We start from the raw sequence: 22,162 nt of genomic DNA on the forward strand, positions 1-22,162 counted from the left end.
ACATTACCATTATCGGGAAGGGTGGGGCACGAGCTTGTTCTCTGCCCTCTCTGTGCCTCTCCGGAGGTTAGGGGTGAGAGCCCAGCAGAGATGAAGAGTCCAGGAGTGCTTTGCCCGGAGAGCCTGCTAAGTGTCAAGAAGTGGCCTCAGGGAGTGGAGTCAAGGCCACCCTCGAGTCTCCAAGGCCTGGTGCTGAGCCCGGTGGGCAGGGGGGCTGGTTAGTGCGGGGTGGCAGTGAAAAGCGAGACGGTGGGCCTCCAGGCTTTGTGCGGGAGGGGTGTGCCTAAACTCCCCTGCCCCCACCTGCCCACTCCCCTGGAGAATTGGAGGAAAGGCGGTAGTGGGATGGTGCCTGCAGGTTAATTCCTTTGGTGCTGGTGGTGGCCGGGCCATAGGGGCACAAGATGATACCTGGGGGGCCCTGCTCACCGCTCTACCACCATCTCAGTGCTGTGACATCAAGGCCCCAGGAGGCTGGAAACCAAGCTGCCTTCACAGTGGTTTTCTGCCCTCAGCTCCAGAGGTGGATCTGAGAGGAACAAGGAGCGTGGGCACTGCCATACAGTCCTCAGGAAGGTGGTGCCCATGACCACCTGACCCCACAGATGACCTCCAGAGGCCCTACCTGCCCAGCCCTGGCGCCCTCCCTATGCCAGGGCAGATCTCTCAGCCGTATCCTCCACTAGCACCCTTCCTAGATGTGATACTGCTACCCGTCAGGGGCCTGGCCACCCTGGATCACCATGACCTTGAGCAAGGCCCCAGCTGCCAGCTCCGGCTCAGCTCCAGTGGTTGCCATGGCACCCTGGTACTTCTGCAAAAGCCAAACAGGCAGAGTCCACCTGGAAGGCACCTGCTGCTGCTGCGGTTGCTACCACCAAGGGTACCAGGCGCCTTCTGGGGGCCCTGGGAGCGCAGCCTGGGAAGCTGGGAGGGTGCCCCACTCACCTTTGAGCTTCCGTTCTTCCTCCCTCTGGCTTTCTGAGAAAGTGACATATTGGGTCCGGAAATCACCCTTGCCTGCTCTTGGGCACAGCAACCTCCCGCTCAACTCAACCGCTTGGGGCCAGTGAGGACCAAGGAAGAAGTCCTGAGCACTTGCATTTGGAGTCTTACCGGTCCATCACCTGGATAGGCCAAGTTCTTGGAATCCACGGTTTAGTTCCCTCGAAGCTGTGCCCTCTCAGGGTCAACTTATTCTAGCAAGATGGTCAAAAGCAGAGGAGCTGTGAGACCACCAGCTCTGCCCAGGTCTACCCCAAATCAGGACCCCAGGCCTTGTGAGCCAGGTAAAGGCAGAGCATGGTGCAAAGTGTGCAGCCCAAAGGGACCCCAGAGAGGAGGGACTGGAGCGCCCTGCCACCACCCCCCCCCCCACCGGAGGAGAACTAGTCACACCATCTGAGTCAAATCCTACCAGTGGCACTCAGACACAGAGTGGTCCATAAATGGCGGTTTTAATGCAGAAAACCATGATAATTTACAAATGAAAAATTTTATAGGCCAGAGCCAGAAAGGCCTGAGAGGCTGTGAGGGCAGAAAGGAGGTGGAGGCCATTGAGAGTCGGGGCAACAGCTCCTTCAGCACCTTCACGACCGACCCCACCCAGGCTCCTGCAGGCTGGGCAAGCCCCGGTGGTCCCTGGCCCCTGCCCTTAGACTCCCACTAGTCATTCCCCAGTGTGGAGACCGTGGGTCAACTTCAGGACAGAAGGTGGACATGGAGAGACTGTTCCTTGGAAGTGAGGGCCTGGAGGGCAAGGGAGGGAACAAGGCAGGAGCCTGCTGGCTATTGTCCGGCCACCCCACTCCTGGCTCTGTCCCCTCTGGCCAAGCCACAGCATGAAGCAGAGCCAGGCTTTGGTGGCCCATTCCCTTGCCTTCCCTCCCAGCAGGCGGCAGAGGTACAGAACACAAGCCTGGAGCAGAAAGGGCACTGGAGGAGAGCACACGTCCTCAGGCTGAGGTTCGGGGCGGGGTTGTTTGGTTGGATGTGGTTTGGAGAAAGGGAGTAATCTCAGATGAGGCGGCTGCTGGGGGAGCCATCAAACCCAATTCTAGACACCCCCCCCCCCCCAAGATATGTACATCCATCCGTCAGAGTCGGCAGGATGCTGGTCTGGGCTCAGCACCTCCCACATGGGGCATGCAGGGGTAAACAGGCTGGAGGCTCAGGGCCCTGGAGGTAGAAAGGAGCCCTCCCACCTTCCCCCTTCCCCAAGCCAGGAAGGTCAAAGACACATCTAAGGCAGCCCAGATGCCAGGATGGCCCAGGGCTGGGAATGCCAGCCTTTCCAGGGTGGCTGTGGTCTGAGCCCTGGCAGGCTGCAGGCACTCCCCACCACCCAGTCTGGCAAGGTGAAGAGGACCCCCAGAGCTGGGGCCTATCAGCCCCTCCAACCAAGAATGGTCACCAGAAGCATCACTGGGGGCTGGTGACAGGGGCAGAGCCTTCTGGGACACCCACCTGTCCCCTCGCCCACCTTGTCCAAAGGTGAAGACCCCAGAGCAGAATGGAGCCCTGGAGAACAGGTCTGGCCGGCAGATGGGAGGGGACGGATGGGAACGCTGGTCACTTTGGCATCTCCAAGGCCAACACTTGAGGCTTCACCTTGAAATACTGGTTGAATCGGATCACTGCATACCTGCCAGAAGACAGGAAAGGGAACTGGGGGTGAGAAGCGTAGCCAGGTGAGCCCTGCTGGGGGCACTCACACCATGAGGAAAGTTTCTCACCAGCTCAGCCCATCTAGGTCTGGGCAAATGGACCCTAGCCCAGGCTGGGGTTTTTTGTTTTGTTTTGTTTTCACTTCAACTATAATTTTATTTTTCTTCTTAGATGAGACTGGAGCAACCCCTCCCCAAACATATTGGTTTGTTTGTTGAGTATTTACAGCTCAGTGTGGTCAGTACGTTCACCTTGTTGAGCAACAGATCTCCAGGACTTTTTCATTCTGTAAAACTGGACTCTTATCTCCCCCACACAGCAAGTGCCCAGCCCCCATCACCCATTATTCTACTTTCTGTTTCTATAGATTTGACTACTTTAGTTACCTTATCTAGGTGGGATCATATAGTATTTGTCTTTTTGTGACTGGCTTATTTCACTTAGTACAATGTCCTTAAGGTTCATCCGTGTTGTAGCATGTGACATAATTTCCTTCCTTTTCAAAGGAATAACATTCCCTTGTGTGTATAGACCACATTTTGTTTATCCATTCACCCATCAACGAACACTTGGGTTGCTTCCACCTCTTGGCTACTGTGAATAATGCTACTATGAATATGGTTGTGCAGATATCTGCTTGAGACCCTGCTTTCAATTCTCTGGGGTATATACCCAGCAGTGAGATTGCTGGATCGTACAGTAATTCTATGTTAACTCTTTGAGGAAACACCGTATCGTCTCCCACAGAAGTTACACCATTTCCCGTTCCCAACAGCAGTGCGCAAGGGTTCCCATTCCTCCACCTCCTCACCAACACTTGTTATTTTCTGTTTATTCAAAAGTAGCCATCCTAATGGGGGTGAGGCAGATGCGATTGTGGGTTTGACTTGCATTTCTCTAATTTTTGTGAACACTTTAAAGCCAGCATAGTGATTCCTTTCCAGCTGAGGGTGGGTGGGCAGGACAAAGACAAAGAGACTGGACCAGAATGGAAGACAAAATGATTCCTGGTTTTAGGGACATGTGTATCTCGCACGACAGGGCCGCCTAAGTAGTCAATACTCAAGTACAGTCTCGGTACAGCCCCTAGTATATCACTAGGGGCCACTAAAGGAGCAGTTGGGTCTGATACCCCATGCAGGGAGGCAGCATAGTCAGCTAAACCACCAAGGGACCTCAGCCGGTCATCCACCCCTCTGGAACTCTGGCCCCTCTGCTATAAAATGAGGTTTGGACTCATGATCTTTCAGACTAATTTCCAGCAATTCCCTTCAGCACCGGGCTCTGTGGGGAAGAGCCCTGGCAGAAGAGCCGGGCAGTGAAGCAGATAGCAGGCTATAATAGGGAAAGAGGAATCAGGAGGCAGGGTGCAAGGGTTTCTGACCACTTCCAGAGAGGGATTCTGGGCACACGTGCTTCCCCAGGCATCCCTGGAGCAGTGACCCGCCTCGCATGGGCTGGCTGGAATGGGGATGGTGAGCAGGGCAGAGGAATGGACCTGGACATTCTCTTTGGGGTGTCCTTTACCCCCACGTACTGGGTTCAAGGCTCTTCCTTTCCTCCACGCACCACCCCCCCAACTGACTTTCAACTTGCTCCCTGCACTCACCTGAGGAAATTAAAGTCGATGGTGGAGAACTGGCTCTGGATGAGGGCCCAGAGTGCCCAGAAGAAGTGAGACGCCTGAAAACACATCAGAGAAGATCAGTGTAGTGAGCCCCCCAAACCTGTCATGGACCCCCATAGCTGGAGGGACACAGGCACTGTGGAAGACACAGAGCTAAGACGCTGGCAGAGACAAAGTGGGGTCTCCCCAGCACAGGTGGGGGATATTCTAGAGGTCAAGTCACTGGATGGTATCTGGGGACTCCACTCCTAGAAAAAGGCAAGCAGAGTAGGTTCTACTGCCCTCAGGCTTAAGCAGACTTTCAGCTTGTTTCCCAGCCTAAGCCGAACCTGAACTCCAGCCCTGGCCGCTCCCTACCCAGGAGAATCTTCAAGCCCAAGGTATCCAGGACAAGAGAAATCCCTAAGGCAGAGCTCAGGCCTGGTTGCCAGTGGAGGGGGTGGCACCCCATCTGCAGTGCCCTGGCCACGTGGGCATCAGAGGTCCAGTCGCTGGAAGACCTCTAAAGTGACTTCTTTCACCCCTTACCCTCTCTTCTATCGCAAGGTGGGCGAGGTCAGACAGTGAGTGCAGACATGAGCCGGGCTGCTGACCAAGGGTTCAACTGCCTCCCCAGAGCCAGAACCCCCCCGGGGCCCAGACCACCCTAGGTTCAAGAAGCTAGAGCGCCGTGGTTCCTGCTGCTCCAGCGACCCCAGGCCAGGGCCCCCACTCCTGTGGCTCTCCTGCCCCACCCCAAGTCCTGCTCACTCTAGGGTTGGCGCTATAGCACCTCCCGCCATTTTATTCCCTTTTCACGACTTAAAAGGGGCAGAGATCAATTAGCAAGTGGGAATGGGTACTAAAAATTTAGCAAGATGAAGGCATAGGTGGAACAGTTAAGAGGAAGAACCTGAAAAAGAATCACTTGGTTGTACAGCAGAAATTAACATAACATTGTAAATCATCTACTTCAATAAATTTTTTTAAAAAAAGGAAGAACCTGATAAGAATCAGTTTTATACCAATGAGGAAAATAGAATAGGCAATTTAAAATTACAGGTAATTAAAGATTTTATTTAAGTTCTCTGATATATTGTGGAATTCAGGGCAGCTGACTTGTCTTCTCGCTTATGCATGGCTGACATTAGTAAGACTAGTTAGCAATCCCCTTGGTGCATTCCAGTGGAGACCTGGCATGAACCATGTACCTTGGATAATTAGCACTCAAAATCAAGAACTGACAGCACAGTAATTTGAGAAGAAAGAGCCTGATGGGAAAGGCTTACATAGAGTTTTGAGTGAGTCAGTGGAGACAGTTAACAAGGAGGATTAGAACTGACATTCTCTATCTTCTCCAAAGACAAAAAAAAAAAAACCAACACAAAACTCAAGGGATGTATTTAACTGTGGCATGAAAGGCTAAGGTTAGACACTAGAAAGAACTTGTCCAAATGAGAGAATTGCTAAAATAGGAAGCTGGGCTCTTTCCTGGAAGTAGTTCTCTAGGAAGGAGAGGACCTGGACTTGATGGAAGGGGAGGAAAGCAGGGAATAGGGTGTCAGTATTAAGAGGATGCCCAAGATGGCTCTTCCCAGAGTCCCCCTCTAGGTTGGGGTTCAGGAGCATATGATGGGACTCCCCCAGGACCTCACCCCTGACCCTGGGCTCTGCTTCCTCCTCCACCACAAGGCTGTGAGAAGGTAGGAGCTGGGGGTGGGCCCTGAGTCCCTCCTCCCAGCTCTCCTTCCCCCACCCCTTCCAGTCACAAGCACTCACCAGGGCAAACTTGTTGACTTGCACATAGAGCCTCTCCACCTCCCTGGGGGTCACAGCCATCCCCTTCTGTGCCTGCAGGTAGTAGCGCAGCCACTGCAGCTGGGTCTCCCGCGCTGGGTACCAGCAGTAATCGACCTCATTCACACCTGATGGGGAGGCAGCCGCACAGAAGTTGCTGGGAGACGGGCCCACCTGGGGGTCTCCTCCAGCTCAGTAGGTGTTCCCTGATCCCCTCAAAACCTCCATCTCCTGTGTCCTGTGGGGCTGTGCAAAGAATGCAGCTTCTTTGACCACCAAACTCTAATGTGTGGAGGGTCGACCCCCATCCCAGCTGGGGGCACTGCTTTCAGTGGGCTGAGCTGGAGGAAAGCACACAGAGAGGCAGACTCGTTGAGGGGCAAGGCACAGTCCTGGAAGTGATGGGGACCCCCTAAGACAGCACCACTGTATCCCTGAGCCCTACACAAAACCACGGCACACTGGAGGCGCTGGGTCAAAGCCCCGAATCGGGAGCCTAGTTGTCTTAGATCTGACGCTAACCTCCAGTTAACTTCGGGCAAGCCCTTTCCTTTCACTGGCCAAAATCTCATTTGTAAAGCAAGGGCTGGACGTAATGCACCTCAAATACTGCTTCCTGAACCAGTGTTGAGCTGGTTAACCTAAAAGCATCGCCTGGAGTGCTTGGTGAAAATACAGATTGCCAGGCACCCACCCATGTCCAACTCTCCAGGTGATTCGGAAACACAGCCAGGCTTGGAACCCCTAAGCTAAATGGCCTGGACTCCTTCTAGTCCCACCCTTCCTTGAGTCCTCAGACTGCCAGCCCAGTACGCACCAGCCACATCTTGGGCATGATGGCAGAGAGCCTAGATTCAGAGCTGGTACAGAAAGAAACAGTTTATTAAAGACAGGACCAGGACTGGGCCACCTTGTCTGGTCTCTTCCTCCCTCTTCTTTTCTTCCTATCTTTCCCAAGCTTCCCTTATATCCCTGGAGAAACACACTCAGTCTTCTGGGCCCCCAAGAGTATGGCTGGAGAAGAAGGTCCTGGCACAGATGTAGACACTAAGGCCCAGGTAGAAGAAAGCTGTTCAATGTCACACAGCCAGTTACTAGAGGCTGGTTCTTAGCTCCCAGCACTGGGTCTCCCTGCTCCTGAGAACACAGGAGATGCCTCTCTCCTCTACTGCCCTCCTCCTCCCCCCATGCTAGGTTCCTCCTCCTTCATTCTCAACTTGGAAGCAGGATGCAGTCTGCCCCCTTGGAGAAATTCCAGCTGGACTTTGCTCCAAGCGCTGGGCGAGAAGGACTTAAAATGCTTAAAAATTATCCCTTTTGGAAAGGCCAGTGGGTCTGTCAGTTGAGCAATCACAGGCCCAGTGCCGTGCGGGTGCCAGCCTCTGCTCCAGGCCACACCCCACAGCTCAGCTGCTCTGCCCAGCTGAGGCCCCATCTGTCCCTTGGGTGCCTAGATGCAGCTGGTGGCCACCCTGGGGAGTCATACCTTCAGGTACAAGCAGTGCTTGACAGCCCTGGTCACCTGGGGTTCCAGAAGGGGCAGGATTGGCCTGTATTGGCCTGGGGAGTGCCTCAGGCTGGCCCAGGTGCCGGCTCTACAGTTGGCCTGGGCGTGCCTCACCTATCCTAAGCCATACGGATTGGCCACATCACGCTGAGCACCCCGCACTGCTAGCCTGGGGATGTCCCTCCAGCCCCAGTGTCCACCTCCATCCACCAGTTGCCTCTTTAGCCCCATCGAATTGTTTAACAATTAAGCCCTCGAGCTGGAAAAACTTGCCCTGCTTCCTTTACACAAATGATTCTATTGTACACACCTACCTTTATGGAAGGACGGCCTATGCCAGGACACACCCCAAATCCAACCTCTTCCAGGACACACCCCAAATCCTACCTGTTCCATGGCTGCTCCAGCCTCCCTCGGAGGCAGAAAAGCTCCCCTGCCTGACATCAGCAGCAAATACCAACGTGGAGCTTAGTATGTGCCACACCGGTGTGTGTATCGCATATCAATACTATGAAGTAGGCACTATTATCATCTCCATTTTCCAGAGGCACAGAGAAGGTAAGTAACCTGCCCCAAGCGTCATGCAGCTAGTAAGCTATGAAGCCAGGATGTGAAGCAGGGGAGTCAAGTTGCAAAGTGCACACTGTTAACTAGTTGCACCATGATTAATCTCATCAGGTCACCAGGCAAATAGCTACTTGCAGCTCGTTCTGCCCCTTATCTGCCTGCAGGGCCCCTATGTACGACTGCACGGGTTGACTGGGAATAAAGGAGCTTGGACAGGGGGTGAGTGGAGGCTGACATCAAGCTGAGCTGGGCCAGCTGGCGTGGGCTGTGTCTGCCCAGAGGAAGGACGGGGTCTCTTTAGAATTCACATGCCAAGCCGAATGTCCTCAGGGATCCTACAGAGGGCACGTTTCCCTAATTTGTACCAAAGTGCCATATGGGCTAGCAGGGGCTTGCTCTGTGTATGTGGGTCTGCCTCGGCCCCCCACCCCACCCCCCTGCCCATGAGACCCGGTGCTTTCTCAAGGCAGGCTGTGCCTGGCCCCTCCCTCAAGCTGTGATATCTTGAGGACAGGGGTGTCCAGCCTCCATTCCCCATGCACAGAACCCCCTCCAACCCTTCCCCTGGACCTGGCCCTCCATCACCAGGAGGATATAGGCCAAAGAGTAATGCCCTTCTCACCTGCAAACTCATTGAAATGGTTGCCAATGTCAAAAGCTTGGTAGTTATAGCCGGCATATTCATAGTCAATGAACCGTACGTGACCTGTGAGGTAGAGGAAAGGCAGTGAGGGTTGGCCCCAGATCTGGACATAGGGCTTGGTCAAGCTTTCACAGACCTCAGGAATGCACCCACTGACTCTCACCGGCCTCTGCAGCCTCACCCAACTTCTCAGTGGCAACTTTCTTCTAAGTTGCTTCCTTCCATCTTTCCATCTGTCTGTCTGCCCTTTCCCCAGCTCCGGCTGTCCCTCTCACACAGCTGGGTCCTCAGACTCTCCCCAACTAAAGACATTTGTCCTCAGCATGGCTGAGGACCAGAAAATAAAGCCAAGTACTCCATGGGGGTGAAGCTATCATCAGGAACACAGGGAAGGCTCAGGGCAGCCAAGACGTCCTCGCTGTCAGGGGAATGGCTCCACAAACCATGATTTTGAGTTCTTTCTTGGCAAAGATTTTTCTAAGCAGGAATTTGTTTCTTTTTCATTTCTCTCCTACAAATTAACTTGAGACCTACACCAGAAGGTCTCACTTTGCTTGTCCAAGTACCAGGCTGAGGAGCAGAACCCCAACGCCAGCTGACCAAGCAGCCCGAGCCCTGCTGCTGCCTGGCCAGGGCCAGGGAAGCTGTACCTTTGGTGCTGTCGTAGATGATGTTCTTGCAGAGCAGGTCATTGTGGCAAAACACCACAGGGGAGTCCAACTGAGGCAGGTGCTCCTTCAGCCAGGCCAGCTCCCGTTCCAACACCTCGACCTTAGGGACATCTGCAGAAAGGCTGGACAGTGGCAAGAAAGGTGGTCGGTGGAGGGAGGGCTGATAGCAGACAGGCACATGCTTGGCCTCAAAAGCCCTGGGCTCTGGCCCCATCACTACCTCTTATTGCAGAGGGACCTTGGACAAACGGCTGACCTTTCAGGCCCTCACTTTTGTCACTTGTAAAATGGCACTCACCTTTCCTGTCCTTCTGACTTCCTGTGGTTATTCTAAGAAGCTGATTAAAACATGGGCATAAAAGCATTTTGCAAAGTGTAAAAGTCCCTGACCGAACAGTGTCCTGATACTTCGTGAAAGGGAGAGGGAAATAAGGATGGAGGCACAAGGAGGTGTCAGGGGAGGGAGAGTGAATGTCCAAACTCAATTATTCCAGAAAGAACAAGGGCAGCAGGGGAGGGATGCAAACAGACCTGCTCTTGGGATGCTCGAAACAATTCCTAGGGGGAGGTGAAGCTCTCTAAAATAAGACCCCAGAGTTCCTCCAGTGGAAGAGTGACAGTGCCCTGGGAGTGGCGGCAGCAATGGCACCCTCTTGAGTAGACAGAGGGACGTTGCTGTGAGTCTCCCTCCTGCTCTGGTGGCTGGCGTCATGGTTGGAAAGGACTAGAGATCATCTAGACTGGCTTCCCATCGCACAGCGAGACCACTCAGGTCTACAGAAGAAAGCAAAAAAAATTGCTTCTTGGGCCCACTCCTACAAGGCCAAGGGGATACGAGGGCCTTTCAATTGAAAAGCACTTGCTCTGCTGTGGCTCAATAACTCACCTCTTCCCCCTTGAACTATGGGTGTGTTTCCCTGCCCCGGCCCCCTGCTTGTGTAGGAACAAAGATGCATGAAGGCCACCTGTCCCTCAGCCCGCCCCATCCTGTGGCCCATGGCAGGCATTTTTGCTAAAAGTACATGTTGAGGAATGAATGAACACGTCAGTCAATGATGTTCTCAGAGGTCACGGGGAAGTTGGTGAGGGTGCACTGCGCTCCCATGCTCTGAACTTTGCTCCCAGGAAGCACAGTTCTGTGTATACTGAAAAACCAAAGAGTTAGCAGAACCCTTAAAACCCTAGCCTCCTCCCCTCCACCCATTGGTGGTTCCGGGGTTTTATCTCCATTCACATGACTCCTGTTTGCTTTCTTGTCCAGGGCAGTGAGGGTACACGCGGGAGGATGTAAATGAGACACGTCCTCTCTGACCCTCCTCCAGGATGCCCCATTGCCCCTCACGCAGCCCAGAAGCCAGAATACAGGGAAGAGTAGTCAGCGACTAAGGCATCCCCATGTTCCCCTGGACACGGATGAGCTGCAGGCTCCCTCCAGGCTCTGAGAAGGTCAACGCTAAAGGGGATCTCAGGTCTCCTGTCTAACCCTATGGGGCATCTGAGGCTCAGGGGAGGGCAGAGACTTCCTCCCGCCTCCAGATGCGTCTTACACAGCTGGATACTCTACTCCCTCACCTGAGGAAAGCAGTCCTCAGCCTATCCAAGGATCCAAAATCAAGCTGAGCCTCTGAACTGAGGGGGCCTCAGTGCCCCTCAGGGGCTCTGCACAGGCCACTCTGAGTCTAGGGGTCTATTAGGGGTGGGATGGTGGAGGCCTCCCCTCACCCTCACTGGAATTTATCTGTGTTGACAGGTGTGCATAAGATACATTTTAATCTGGGCTCTTCTTAAGAAGCTACCTTTTCCTTTAAGATTCTTTTTTTCCCCCCTTGGACCGAGACCATCCAAAGATAAGAATTAGGAGGCTTCCTTTGGTTTGCCCAGGTCTTAGCCTGAAAAACATGTCTTTGACATCCAAGATGCCTGCTGCCCAGGCCCTGACCTCTGTCTGACCCCTACCCTACCCACCCCAAGGCCACACAGCTGCCTACTGTGCGAACAGTCCAGGCCTTCTACCTCCCTGTGCAGCCCTGCTTCCCTCCCCTGAGCGCTTGAAACGTCACCAGCTTTGCTACCTTCAGCCCTGACATCACTCGACTAGCTCAAGGCTGTGGGGATGGCAGACTAGTGCCCACCGCTGCATCACAGAAACCTCCACACCCCAGGCAGAACAGCTCTGTCCCTCAGAGGAGTAGGAGGGGGTGAAGGGGCTGGGGGCCCTCCTCAGGGAAGCCTGGGGGTTCCCCTGAAGGGACTGCTGCCTGGCAAGTGTCCACTCAGCATTCAGGATCCGGGCGGGGAAGGGGGAGGAAGTATCTTCTCCCCACAGGGAAAGGACTTTCTAAGTGTTCAAACTTACTGACTCATCACGTTTTTTTTTTTTTTTTTGCGGTACGCGGGCCTCTCACTGTTGTGGCCTCTCCCGTTGTGGAGCACAGGCTCCGGACGCGCAGGCTCAGCGGCCATGGCTCACGGGCCCAGCCGCTCCGCGGCATGTGGGATCTTCCCGGACCGGGGCACGAACCCGTGTCCCCTGCATCGGCAGGCGGACTCTCAACCACTGCGCCACCAGGGAAGCCCCTGACTCATCACCTTTGCCCTCATACCAATCAACCCATCCAAAGCTCCTCTTGATGCCCCTTAAGCAGTTATCAACCCCACCTTCCCCAGCCACGCTGGGTTCCCCCATGTCCCACCCAACACCAAGACTATCAAATCTGTTTCCACAAGACCTGACTCATCCCCCTATTCTCCATCCCTCCATGAAGCTTCCCTAGGGCAACGTTCCTCAGAGCCTGGTTCCTTGATCACCTGCCTCAGAATCACCTGGAGAGCCGGTCAAAAGGCAGATTCCTAGGGTCTAATGCAAGACCTCCCAATCAATCTCCAGGGTTAGGCTCGAAATCTGTACTTAGCAAGCACCCAGGGGAATCTCATGCTCCAATTTGGGAACCCTAGTCCTAGATGTTGCCCACTGAATTACAAGACTCCCCCAGCTGGCCTCCCTGCCTCGAAGCCCCCAACTCCCACCCAAATCTGTCCTTTACAATGAACCCCTGGCTCCAACACCTTCACATTGACTCTCCACTGCCTGATAAATTAATCTGGGCTCCTTAACCTGGCACTGAAGGCCCCTCACAGTCTAGCTCCAACTCACCTCTGCAGCCCCATCTCCCACGACCCATCCCCAATCCCTCCTGAAGATCTGCTCCAGGGCTTCCCTGGTGGCGCAGTGGTTGAGAATTTGCCTGCTGATGCAGGGGACACGGGTTTGAGCCCTTGGTCTGGGAGGATCCCACATGCCGCAGAGCAACTGGGCCCGTGAGCCACAACTACTGAGCCTGCGCGTCTGGAGCCTGCGCTCTGCAACGAGAGGCCGCGATAGTGAGAGGCCCGCACACCGCGATGAAAAGTGGCCTCCGCTTGCCACAACTAGAGAAAGCCCTCGCACAGAAACGAAGACCCAACACAGCAAAAAGATAAAATAAATTAATTAATGAACTCCTACCCCCAACATCTTAAAAAAAAAATTAAAAAAAAAAAAAAAAAAAGATCTGCTCCAGCCAGGCCCTCATCTACTCAGCATCCACAAGCAAGCTGTGCTCATGCTGTCTCCTCCAGCCGGAGGCCTCCCTTTTCATCTCTGCCATACTACCTCTGCCAAGAAGACTTTCCCTGGCGCTCCCACCCCTGCATACATCACACACACTGCATAGCCAGGTCCTATTTACACGGAAGGTTTCTAAGCTCCTTGAGGGCAGGGCCCCTGTCACCTTCAAGTTTTTTGTTGTTTTAAATCCCAATCAATCAGTGTTTGTGAAATGAAGGACTGACTAAATCAGGGTTATTAGGCAACGACTGGAGCTCAAGTGCTTCACCCCATCCGAGTGATTGCTCATCGCTGCCCTGCTTGCGGCAGGTTAGACAGTTTAGGGCAGGCATCATCCCCTCAAGAGGCTCAATTTAAGCAAATTGATTTGCCTAAGGTCAAAGGTGAGACAAGAGAAAAGGAAGTTGGCCAGCTCTTCCTCAGGGCACACTCCCCTCCTAACAAGGTCACCCCCCGAGGCTACACAGTGACAGTACAGTCAGAAGAAGCTGCAGTAACAAGGGTCATGCCCGAGCATTAGGCCTGGACTCTAGTCCTTGAATTGCCACGTATCAGTATAACCTTGGGCAAGTCCCATCCTTCCTCTGGGCCTCAGTTTTTCCATCTGTCAAACGAAAGTGGTGGGCTGGATGATAGAGGGTCTTGCTCTCCATGTGCTGTTCTAGTCCTAAGGGGGAAAGCAGTCCTTGTCCCAGAGCCATCTGACATAGAAGGTCTGAACATAGGCTGTCCTAGACAAGTAGTCCCAAAGCGGTGCTTAATAATCTCTGACAGGGAGGATCTAGATAAAGTCATGTGTGCATGCATGTGACAGAGACACACGATCGGGATGGTTAATTATTACCATCTTAGAGGGAGAAGGAGATACCCTTCCTCCAAACCTCTTCTGTGCCCTGCTCCCACGAACATTTGGAGAAGAGTGATGTTCAGCCCCAGTGGGGAACATGGAGGGATCAGAGACCCACTATGGCCTTTTTTGCGGGGCGCAGGGATGACCTCAATCTTTTCTCCATGCCACCATCCTTTTCTCAGCACTCAAGGGTATGCTGGGGAGTCAGGCATCTGAAGGCCAGAAGGACTCTCAGGTTGCCGGTGAGAGCATAAGGATAGGTCCAGGGAACTGCGTCTTACCTGGGGAAAGGCAATGTCAGGATGGGTAGGGTGCGCCCCTCCCCGGGAAGAGCGGTGAGAAAGCAGCGAGCTGTCAGTTTGAACAAGGTGAGGAACCGGGGCCCCAGAGCCATGTGGGGACAAGAGGTGCCCAGGCAAGTAGCAGGAATCTTGAAGTCCAAGGGCTTGTCAGCTGACGAGCTGAGTTCTTCTGACTGCCTCTGAACTCAGCCCCACCCCATTCTCAAGAAGGTCGGTCCCTCCCTTCTCATTGCTCAGAAGCCAGCTCAGGTAGAAAGGGCCCTGTGTGGAAACAGAAGCCCTGCCTCTGACTAGCCCTGTGACACTGGGCAAAGCTTAGTCTCTGAGCTCAGTATCCTTCAAGTGAAATGGGGAGATGCTGACCCTATTCCCCGCCACAACCAGAAAACTGAAGGAGAAATAAGCACATAGATAGGGAGGGTGGGAGGGAGGGAGACGCAAGAGGGAAGAGATATGGGAACATATGTATATGTATAACTGATTCACTTTGTTATAAAGCAGAAACTAACACACCATTGTAAAGCATTTATACTCCAATAAAGATGTAAAATAAATAAATAAATTTTAAAAATTCTAAAAAAAAAAAAAAAGAAATAAGCACACAGGTATAAAACTGCGGAAACAAGTTCCTGAGGTTTCGTCAATCAGCCCAACTCTGCTTGGAGACAGGGGCTCAGGAATCAGCACTGAAGCCACTAAACCTTCTGTCGGGGCGGGCTGGGGAAGGGAGGTCATATTAAGGCAGCAGAGACAGTGATAGCCTTGAACCCTCTCAGATCTTTGTACCTGGGGTTGATCTCGTTCTTCACAAGGGTGAAGTAATTGTGCATCTTGTGCCAGAGGATGGGCTTGGGCAGGCTGCCGTTGGCGTGGATGGTGTGAATCTTTGCCATTTCTAAGGCAATCAGCCTACAGCAGAAAACAGGAAGAGTAGAGTATGAGTGTGGGGCAGGCCCTCCCCAGCTCAGCCACTCATGAGCATAAAGAAATGGCCCTGCAAGGTCCACTGGGGCCAAGTGTAGGCTATTACAAATCTGTTAGGAGCTCTTGGTCCTGCAGAAGGAAGGTCTCAGCAGAAGGCGTGAAAACGAGATAAGGCCTTCAGCTCAGCAGCTCCCCTTCCAGAACCAGAGCCGGGGGAGCTTCAGGGAGTGAAAGGGCAAAGCAGTGGGCCGTTGGCCACAGGTCAGTGACCCTGCCCCACCTCAAGGTTGAGTGCCTACAGCAACCCCTGAGGACAGAGGGGTCACCTGGGGAGGGGGGCGGAACCCCTCCCACCCCCCACCCCAGCCCAGCCCCCTTGGACTCAGACCCACGCCCTCAGGGGGAGGTAAATGCAGGGCACCAAGCAATCAGGGGGTGGTAATGCCAGGCAGGGAAGAAACGCTTGTCTCTTATCAGTCTGGCCAAGGTGGGGAGGGAAGCAGGCTGGCCCAGGGCAGCCCCTTCCTCTGCGGCAGGGAGTTGATGCTGGCGGCTGGGTGCCAAGGACGCAAAACAAACCAGCGTTCTATTTTCAAGTTCTCCTGTGGACATTATCCAAGGTCCCGGGAGAGAAGGAGGGGGCGGTGGGGAGAGGAGAAAGCAGAGCTGGGGAAGGTTGCTGGGAGAGGGCGGGGGTGGATAGAGGACTGACTGGGCAGAGAGGGAAGGCCTTGATAAGGACCCCAGCGTCTGAGGCCCTGTGTCCCAGCTGGGCTCCCCCAGTCCTCTGCCTGCTCTCCCTTCTGGAGCCCCACCCCCCACTCAGCTGCCAAGCCTCCAGCATTCAAGCTTCCTTCGCCTCTGCCTGTTGCTCGAATAATAATCACTGGGAAAGACAACAAAGGCATTGGCTGTCTGAAACCTTGTTGCCGAGCTGTTCCAGGGACACCTCCTCCCCTGGCCAGGTCCTTGGAAGGGACAGCCATCGCCCAACAGAATAGCAGGGCAGACTAGGGGCTCCTCCAGAAGCCCCCAAGGCTCCCACCTCCTAGAGGGTGGAGGGGGCAGGGGGCGTGGCAGCGACCGTGTGGGTGAGAGATGAAGGCTGTGCTTTCAGAGGCGAGAGGCCCTGGGGCAGGAGGGAGCCCGCCAGGGCTTGGGCAAGGCAGGGGAGCAGCCCCTGAGACCCGGGGTTCCCCTACCCAAAGGAAGATTCCGAAAAGAGCCTAAACAGAGTGTTTCCTTGAATATCAATAGGGCTGTTGTCTGGAATAGCAATGAAAGTAACCTCAACAGTCAGCGTTTTTATGCTGCAAAGCCTCGCAGGAGGCGGAGGTTGGGAGGTGAGGGTCCTCTTCCTCCCTGCCTTTCCCTCAGAGATCCACCTTCATCCCAGAAGGATAATGGTCTATCCTGGGAAACTCATCAAGGAAGGGTCTACCTCCCATACTTATCCCACTTTCTGGCTCTCCCCCAAATGTAAAGTTCTTCTTCTTATCAAACCTAAATCCATCTTCAATCTTCCTGACAATGGTAATTGTTTCCATGAAAGAATGAGTGACAGCATCAGATTCCCAGAGGTGGCGGGAGACTGGGAGTGGTGAGGACCTGACAATATCTGAGCTTTTTTTGCACAAGACTGAGGGAGAGCTGGGAGGGGTACTGTGGGAGAAGTCAGGACAGAGTTCCCCCGGCCCCGCTCTGACCTCACATCTCTAGCTGGGTGCATTTTGAACTACCACCTGGAGCCTGAGAAGACCCTCGCACAGGGCTGCATGTCCCCCACCCCCACCCCAGATACACACACGCACACACATGGCTACAACATACAACTCCACATGAATACCCTGAGGCTCAACCAGCCCGAGAGGCAGTGCTCTCAGGTTTCCTTCTTCTAAGTCCCTAGAGGGCCTGCTAGGGGTTCCCTGCAAATAGGGCCAGGCGCACTAGCTTGAGGTCAGCTGGGTAGCAGGTGACGGCTAAGAAGCTTCTGGGTCTACTCCCTGCCTGGGCTTTCCTGTTTCCCTTCAAGATTTGAAAGGCTCCTTCCCCTTAGGTGGGACAGGACAGATCCCAAGGGTCTCAAGCAGACCCCCACGCTGTTGTTCCCGGTGTCAGGGGTAAATTTTGGTTTGCCTCAAGCGTCACTACAGTCTGAGGGCCCTGCACATGGGCGTGGCATTGTGGGGAGGAAGAAGGATCCTGCCGGACATCCTTGCTCAGCATGGTCAGAGGAGAGCATAATATGGGCTCTTCTTTGGTTCTCCCCCTTCCAGACCCCCAACAGTGGCATCCACAGGGCTTAAAGGTTAAGTCCAGTTCCTGGGTCCTACACATCCAGGCATTTAATAGGAGCAGCTCCCTGGGGGCCATGGGTCCTTGTGAGCCTCTGGAAGGAAGCCTCAGCGGTTCCCTAAACCTGGGCTCCTACCTTGTCAGGAAGCCCAGAAGGAGCTCAGACTGGGGTGGGGAGGCATCTCTCTGGGTTGGTACAACCACACTCACCCTGGATAAGGCCCATTTTCCAGGAATGCCTGAGCCCTTGGCAGGAGGGGAGGCACAGGAAACCCTGAGCACTCTGGGGATTTCACTTCCAAGGCTCCGAGATGTTTCCAGGTCAGACTTGGGATGGGTGGAGGACTGAGGCATGGGCCAGGAAGCAGATCCCCCTTTGGTCCCATGTTCACCAAAATTCTCACTTGCCTCCCCAAGAACACATCCTTTTAGCAGACCCCACTGAAAAGCTACACAGAACTATAGCTCCTCTCCGCAGAGCAAGGCACGTAAACACACACACATTTTTCATGCAATTTCAGGGAGTTCACAGATCTTAAGAGTCTCTTTCATGGATGCCACTCCACCAGGGAAGCTAGCCAACGATTTCAAAGCCCAAGGCCTGTGGAATCATGGAGATGAATGATACACTGGGCACCCTCCTCACCTGAAGAGCCGGGGCTCACGGATGTGCTCTGGCCCCAGGGCCATGCCCCTCATGTACTCGTAGCACAGCCCATTCTGGAAGGTGCAGTAGAGTTTGGGGGCGCAGCCATGTGCTCGCAGCAGCTGGAAGTTCCTGACCTCATTCTCCCGGTCCACCAGCAGCTCTGTCCGCTCCCCGTACACCCGGACCAGCACACAGTCCTGCATGTCCTCCTCCACGTAGCAGGCCACCAGCTTGTTGGTAATGCCATCAGTGAAGCGCTGGCATGGGGGAGAGGGATGTGTGGGGCAGGGACTCTGCTCTTGCCTCGTGGTGACCCAGCTCCAGCACAGGGTGCTCGTTTGAATGCTGAGCACAATTGCACAGAACCCCCGTCCTTTAGCCCTCTCACTTAGTAAAGAGCTCAGCACTGCTCCTAACCCTCCACCCTCTCCCAATGCTTGAGGTAGACCAGAGAGTTCAAGAAAAAAATGGCAGCTTGGGCTCAGCCCAGGCATGCTTCTCCTGGGTCTGCCTCTAGTGGATGGGGTTTGGCGGTGGAGGAATTTTCACACCACTTGCCCCCCCCTCCACTTTTCACTCTCCCATCGGGCCCTGAAAGAAACCTCCATGGGCCGGGATGCGGCAGATGGAGGGGAGTCACCTAGGACGCGTACAGCCTGACCCAACTTGCCTCTCACCACCTGCCAGGCAGAGGGCTCCTTGCGGTCCCTCTCGCCCCACGCAGCGGCACTGAGGTTGGCACCCACCCCAGGGCCAGGGGGTCAGAGCTCCTTAGGGCCAGAAGAAACAGAGACAGTAGATCCTGGGAAGGTTCTCTGGGTAGGGTGACAAGGAGGAACGAACCATGGAATTTATGGGGAACGGTGTGAGAGAGCTGGAAGGGGCCTTAGGGACATTCGAAGTAATAAAAGGTGGGGAAACTGAGGACCAGAGAGGGGAGGGACTGGAAGACATCATGTTAGGCCAGCGCTGGAATTAACCTCAGGCCTGCTTGATGCCCTGATGGTTTTACACTAAAGTTGTCTTTTATTCTGAAAATGTTACCCACTCACCCCTCCCCCAAAAGGGGTCTGTCAACCTTCACACATGGTCCTGAGCCACACCTTTCCCCACCCAGAAGGCCCACCAGCATGGAGTCCCTACCACTCCAGCATAAGCTGCAGGTGCCCACTCAGGGCAGCATCCTCCCAGAGGGAATGGGACAGCTGAAGACTCTTTACAGAGGAGGCAGGTCTGCTGGGAAGTCAGCCTGAGGCTCCTCGGGGGAGCCTCTGCCCACGTCTGTGTCCCTGCCAGTGTGCCCAGCAGAGCGAGGAGGTGCCCTGTGTAGGGGGAGCTGAGGCAGAGCTAGGGGCGATGGTGAGGCTTTCCACGCAGCTCAGGGCTCGGGGCTAGCTGGAATTCCTCAGGGTGGCTCCTGGGACCAGCAGGAACAGCTCGGAGCCCGGAGGCTTTGCTCCCACTATGGGGTGTGTGAGTGTGGGGGGTGCCCTTAAAAGTTCCTGCCTCCGCAGGTTTCAGAGCCGGATGGCTACTTGCTTCTGGGCAGCGAGGGGCACCGGCGCACACCGACAGGGGGTGGGGCCCGCACGCACAACGTGCTGACAGTGGGCAGGTGGATCTCCCGCGTGCCCGAGAGCCCCAGGAGGAGGGGTGTGTGTGGAGGGCCGAGGGAGGCGGGAGCCTAGCTTTGCTTAGGGACCAAAATAGATGGAGAAAGAAATACATACGCAAACCACCATTTCAGCCCTCTTCTGGGCAGCAGCCGCGCACCCCTGGGACCGACACCCGGAAGGATGCACGAACACACGTCCACGCATCCCCGTTCCAGCCCCGGCGGGGCCCCATCCCCTGCCCCGCGCCCGCTCTGCTACCTTGGTCCGAACTTGCTGGGGCTTCCAATGTGGCCGCAGCTCCCGGATGAGGCGCAGGGCGCCGGGGAGGATGTCGTCCTGGTCCACGGATATGCCGAAGCACGGGACGGCGGCGGCCCTCGGGGGGCCCGGCGGTTCCCGGCAGCCCGCGCCGGCCGCAGCCTTCTCCTCCATGCCCCATGAGCACTGCGGGCAAGGCGCCTGCCTCCTCAGGTAAAAGGGCGAGCACGGCAGGGGAGCCGAAGGGGGCACAGCCATTCCCTGCAGCCCCACCCCCTCGGAGCCGCCGCGCGGACGCTAGCCCCCGCGGGGGGGCCCGGCGCGGGAGTGGGAGTGGTAGAGGAGGGGCCTGGGGAAGTCCATGACTCAGGAGCCAGCGGCCCGCTTCAATCGCCGCCTCGCAGCCGGGCGCCCGAAGCCGAAGCCGACCCGGGAACGCCGGGGCCCGCCGCGATTGTGACATCACGGGCCGCGGGGCGGGGGCCGCGGGAACGCTCCCACCCCCCCCCGCCCCGCCCCACTGGCCGGTGGGGGTGCGCTGCCTGCCACCGCGGGCTGCTGCGGCCACAGTTACCTGGAGAGCCTGGCGGGGTGACGCCCCCGCAGAGGCCGTGACGTAGGGGGAGGGGCCCGGGTGGGGCCGGGGTGGGTGGGCCCGCCCCCACCCGGGTCTCAGGCCCGGTAGCCGCCGGTTCACTCCCCCCCCCCCCCCCCCGCCCCCCGCTTCCGTGGCAGCGAAGTGGCCTCCTCCTTCCCACCTCGGCTGGGGCCGCTCTCCCTGTGTAACCCGGGGCAGGGCCGGGGGAAGCCTCTTCCCGCCCCCCACTGCAACCTGGAGTGTGGAGATTCCGCTGCTCCCAAGAGGTCAGCTTAGGCTGGACCACCTGTCCGCCAGCTTCCTGTCCCCAATCCCTGGACTCCTGGAAGAGACTCCGTGGGAAGAGGCCTTTTCCGATGGCGAGGGGACTTTGGGGGACGCTTTTTGGGGGTGGGTGTGCCAATGGGGACCTCACTAGTCACCTGGCCGCGTGGGAGAGCTCTCACTGCACCACCCAGAAAAGTGCCTATTTCCCCACGTTGACCCTTTCACCTATTCAGGAACCTCTCAACCACAAGCTTCCTGTCCTGATTGCTGTGCAGAATCCAGCTCTGCCCAGTGGAACTTCTGCGATGATGGACATGTCCTATATCTGTTCTGTCCAGTGCAGTGGCCACCAGCCACATGTGACTATCCAGCAATTGAAATGCGGCTGGTGTGACATTTAATTTAATTTTATGTTTAATGTAAATAGCCATATATGGCTGTCTTATTGAACAGGGTAGGAGATGATTGGGGGGCCTGCCTACTTAAGGTCATGGAGCCCCAGTCTGTTGAGCTGGAAACGACACTGACTCCAACCCTTCCTGCAAACAGTGAGGAAATAAAGCTAAGCAGGCAAGAAAGTTCAGAGAATTGTGCTCTTGGCTCTGCACTGGGATGCTGGCAGGTGTGGGAGTGCTGCCCTAGAGAGGCCCTGGTGTTCTATACAATTCCAAGAGCCTGTAATTCTAGAGGTACGAGCTTTGCTGGGCCCTGGGTGGGCCACTCAGTGCCTCACCTTTTTCAGTCAAAAGAAGGGTGAGCAGCTGTCATGAAGAGGGACAGTGTCAGTGGCTTCATTCAGGTAGATGCTGCCTCTCATTCCCCAAGCTACACATCTCCTGCAGATCGTCCAAGGGGTCAGAGTGGGAGAAGACATCAGCCTGAGTCCCAAGTCTTGTGAGATGGAAGACAGCAGTGCATACATCTGTGTGCTTGTGCACCTGGCCCCATACCAGGGTGGGTGAAGCTCTGAACCTGTGAAGGTACAACTGTATGTGGCAAGGTGGGAAGCCCCCAGACCTGAGTCAGACGGGCAGCCTTCTAGTTTTGATTTTTCACACTTCACTGAGCACTCTTGGCCAAATGCTTTCATTCTCTGTGCCTCAGTTTCTCCACATGTAAAAAGGGAGCATCGGTCGGATCTCTGGTGTTCTACGTTTTTAGGTGTTGGTGCCTTAGACTGCATGGGTAAATGGCTATGTGGGGTGGGGGGTTGCAGTGCCCGAGCGCAGAGCCTGAGCTTGAGGCTGGCTTCCATGAGCTGGGACCGTCTTTCTGGCCCACAGTCCACTGCCACAGTGTTAGCCCTGGTCCTCAAGGGGCTGGCTCTCTGCAAACTTC

The 22,162-nt window shown here is 55.3% G+C and overlaps 1 protein-coding gene across 3 annotated transcripts; it reads right to left on the reverse strand.

The window, feature by feature from the left end:
* Window positions 1-1,446: 1,446 nt before the first annotated feature.
* ETNK2 (ethanolamine kinase 2) lies at window positions 1,447-20,217 on the reverse strand. Of its 3 annotated transcripts, none has more exons than XR_003794257.1 (9): window positions 19,960-20,217; window positions 18,083-18,342; window positions 15,004-15,126; window positions 9,438-9,580; window positions 8,767-8,850; window positions 6,053-6,198; window positions 4,277-4,350; window positions 2,483-2,644; window positions 1,447-1,749 (listed from the first exon to the last, which is right to left on the reverse strand). XR_003794257.1 is itself a non-coding variant. In XM_029226738.1 (8 exons), exons 1-8 carry the CDS (start codon window positions 20,215-20,217, stop codon window positions 2,572-2,574), a joined length of 1,161 nt encoding a protein of 386 aa, XP_029082571.1. In that variant the 3' UTR covers window positions 1,447-2,571. The 3 variants fall into 3 exon arrangements, 1 of the variants encoding a protein (XP_029082571.1); XR_003794256.1 differs by having other exon boundaries at window positions 2,467-2,644; XM_029226738.1 differs by having other exon boundaries at window positions 1,447-2,644.
* Window positions 20,218-22,162: the final 1,945 nt, after the last annotated feature.

This window comes from Monodon monoceros, unplaced genomic scaffold, assembly GCF_005190385.1.
Source record: "Monodon monoceros isolate NGI ecotype Baffin Bay Population unplaced genomic scaffold, NGI_Narwhal_1 Super_Scaffold_18, whole genome shotgun sequence".
In the NCBI taxonomy this organism is placed as follows: Eukaryota; Metazoa; Chordata; class Mammalia; order Artiodactyla; family Monodontidae; genus Monodon; species Monodon monoceros.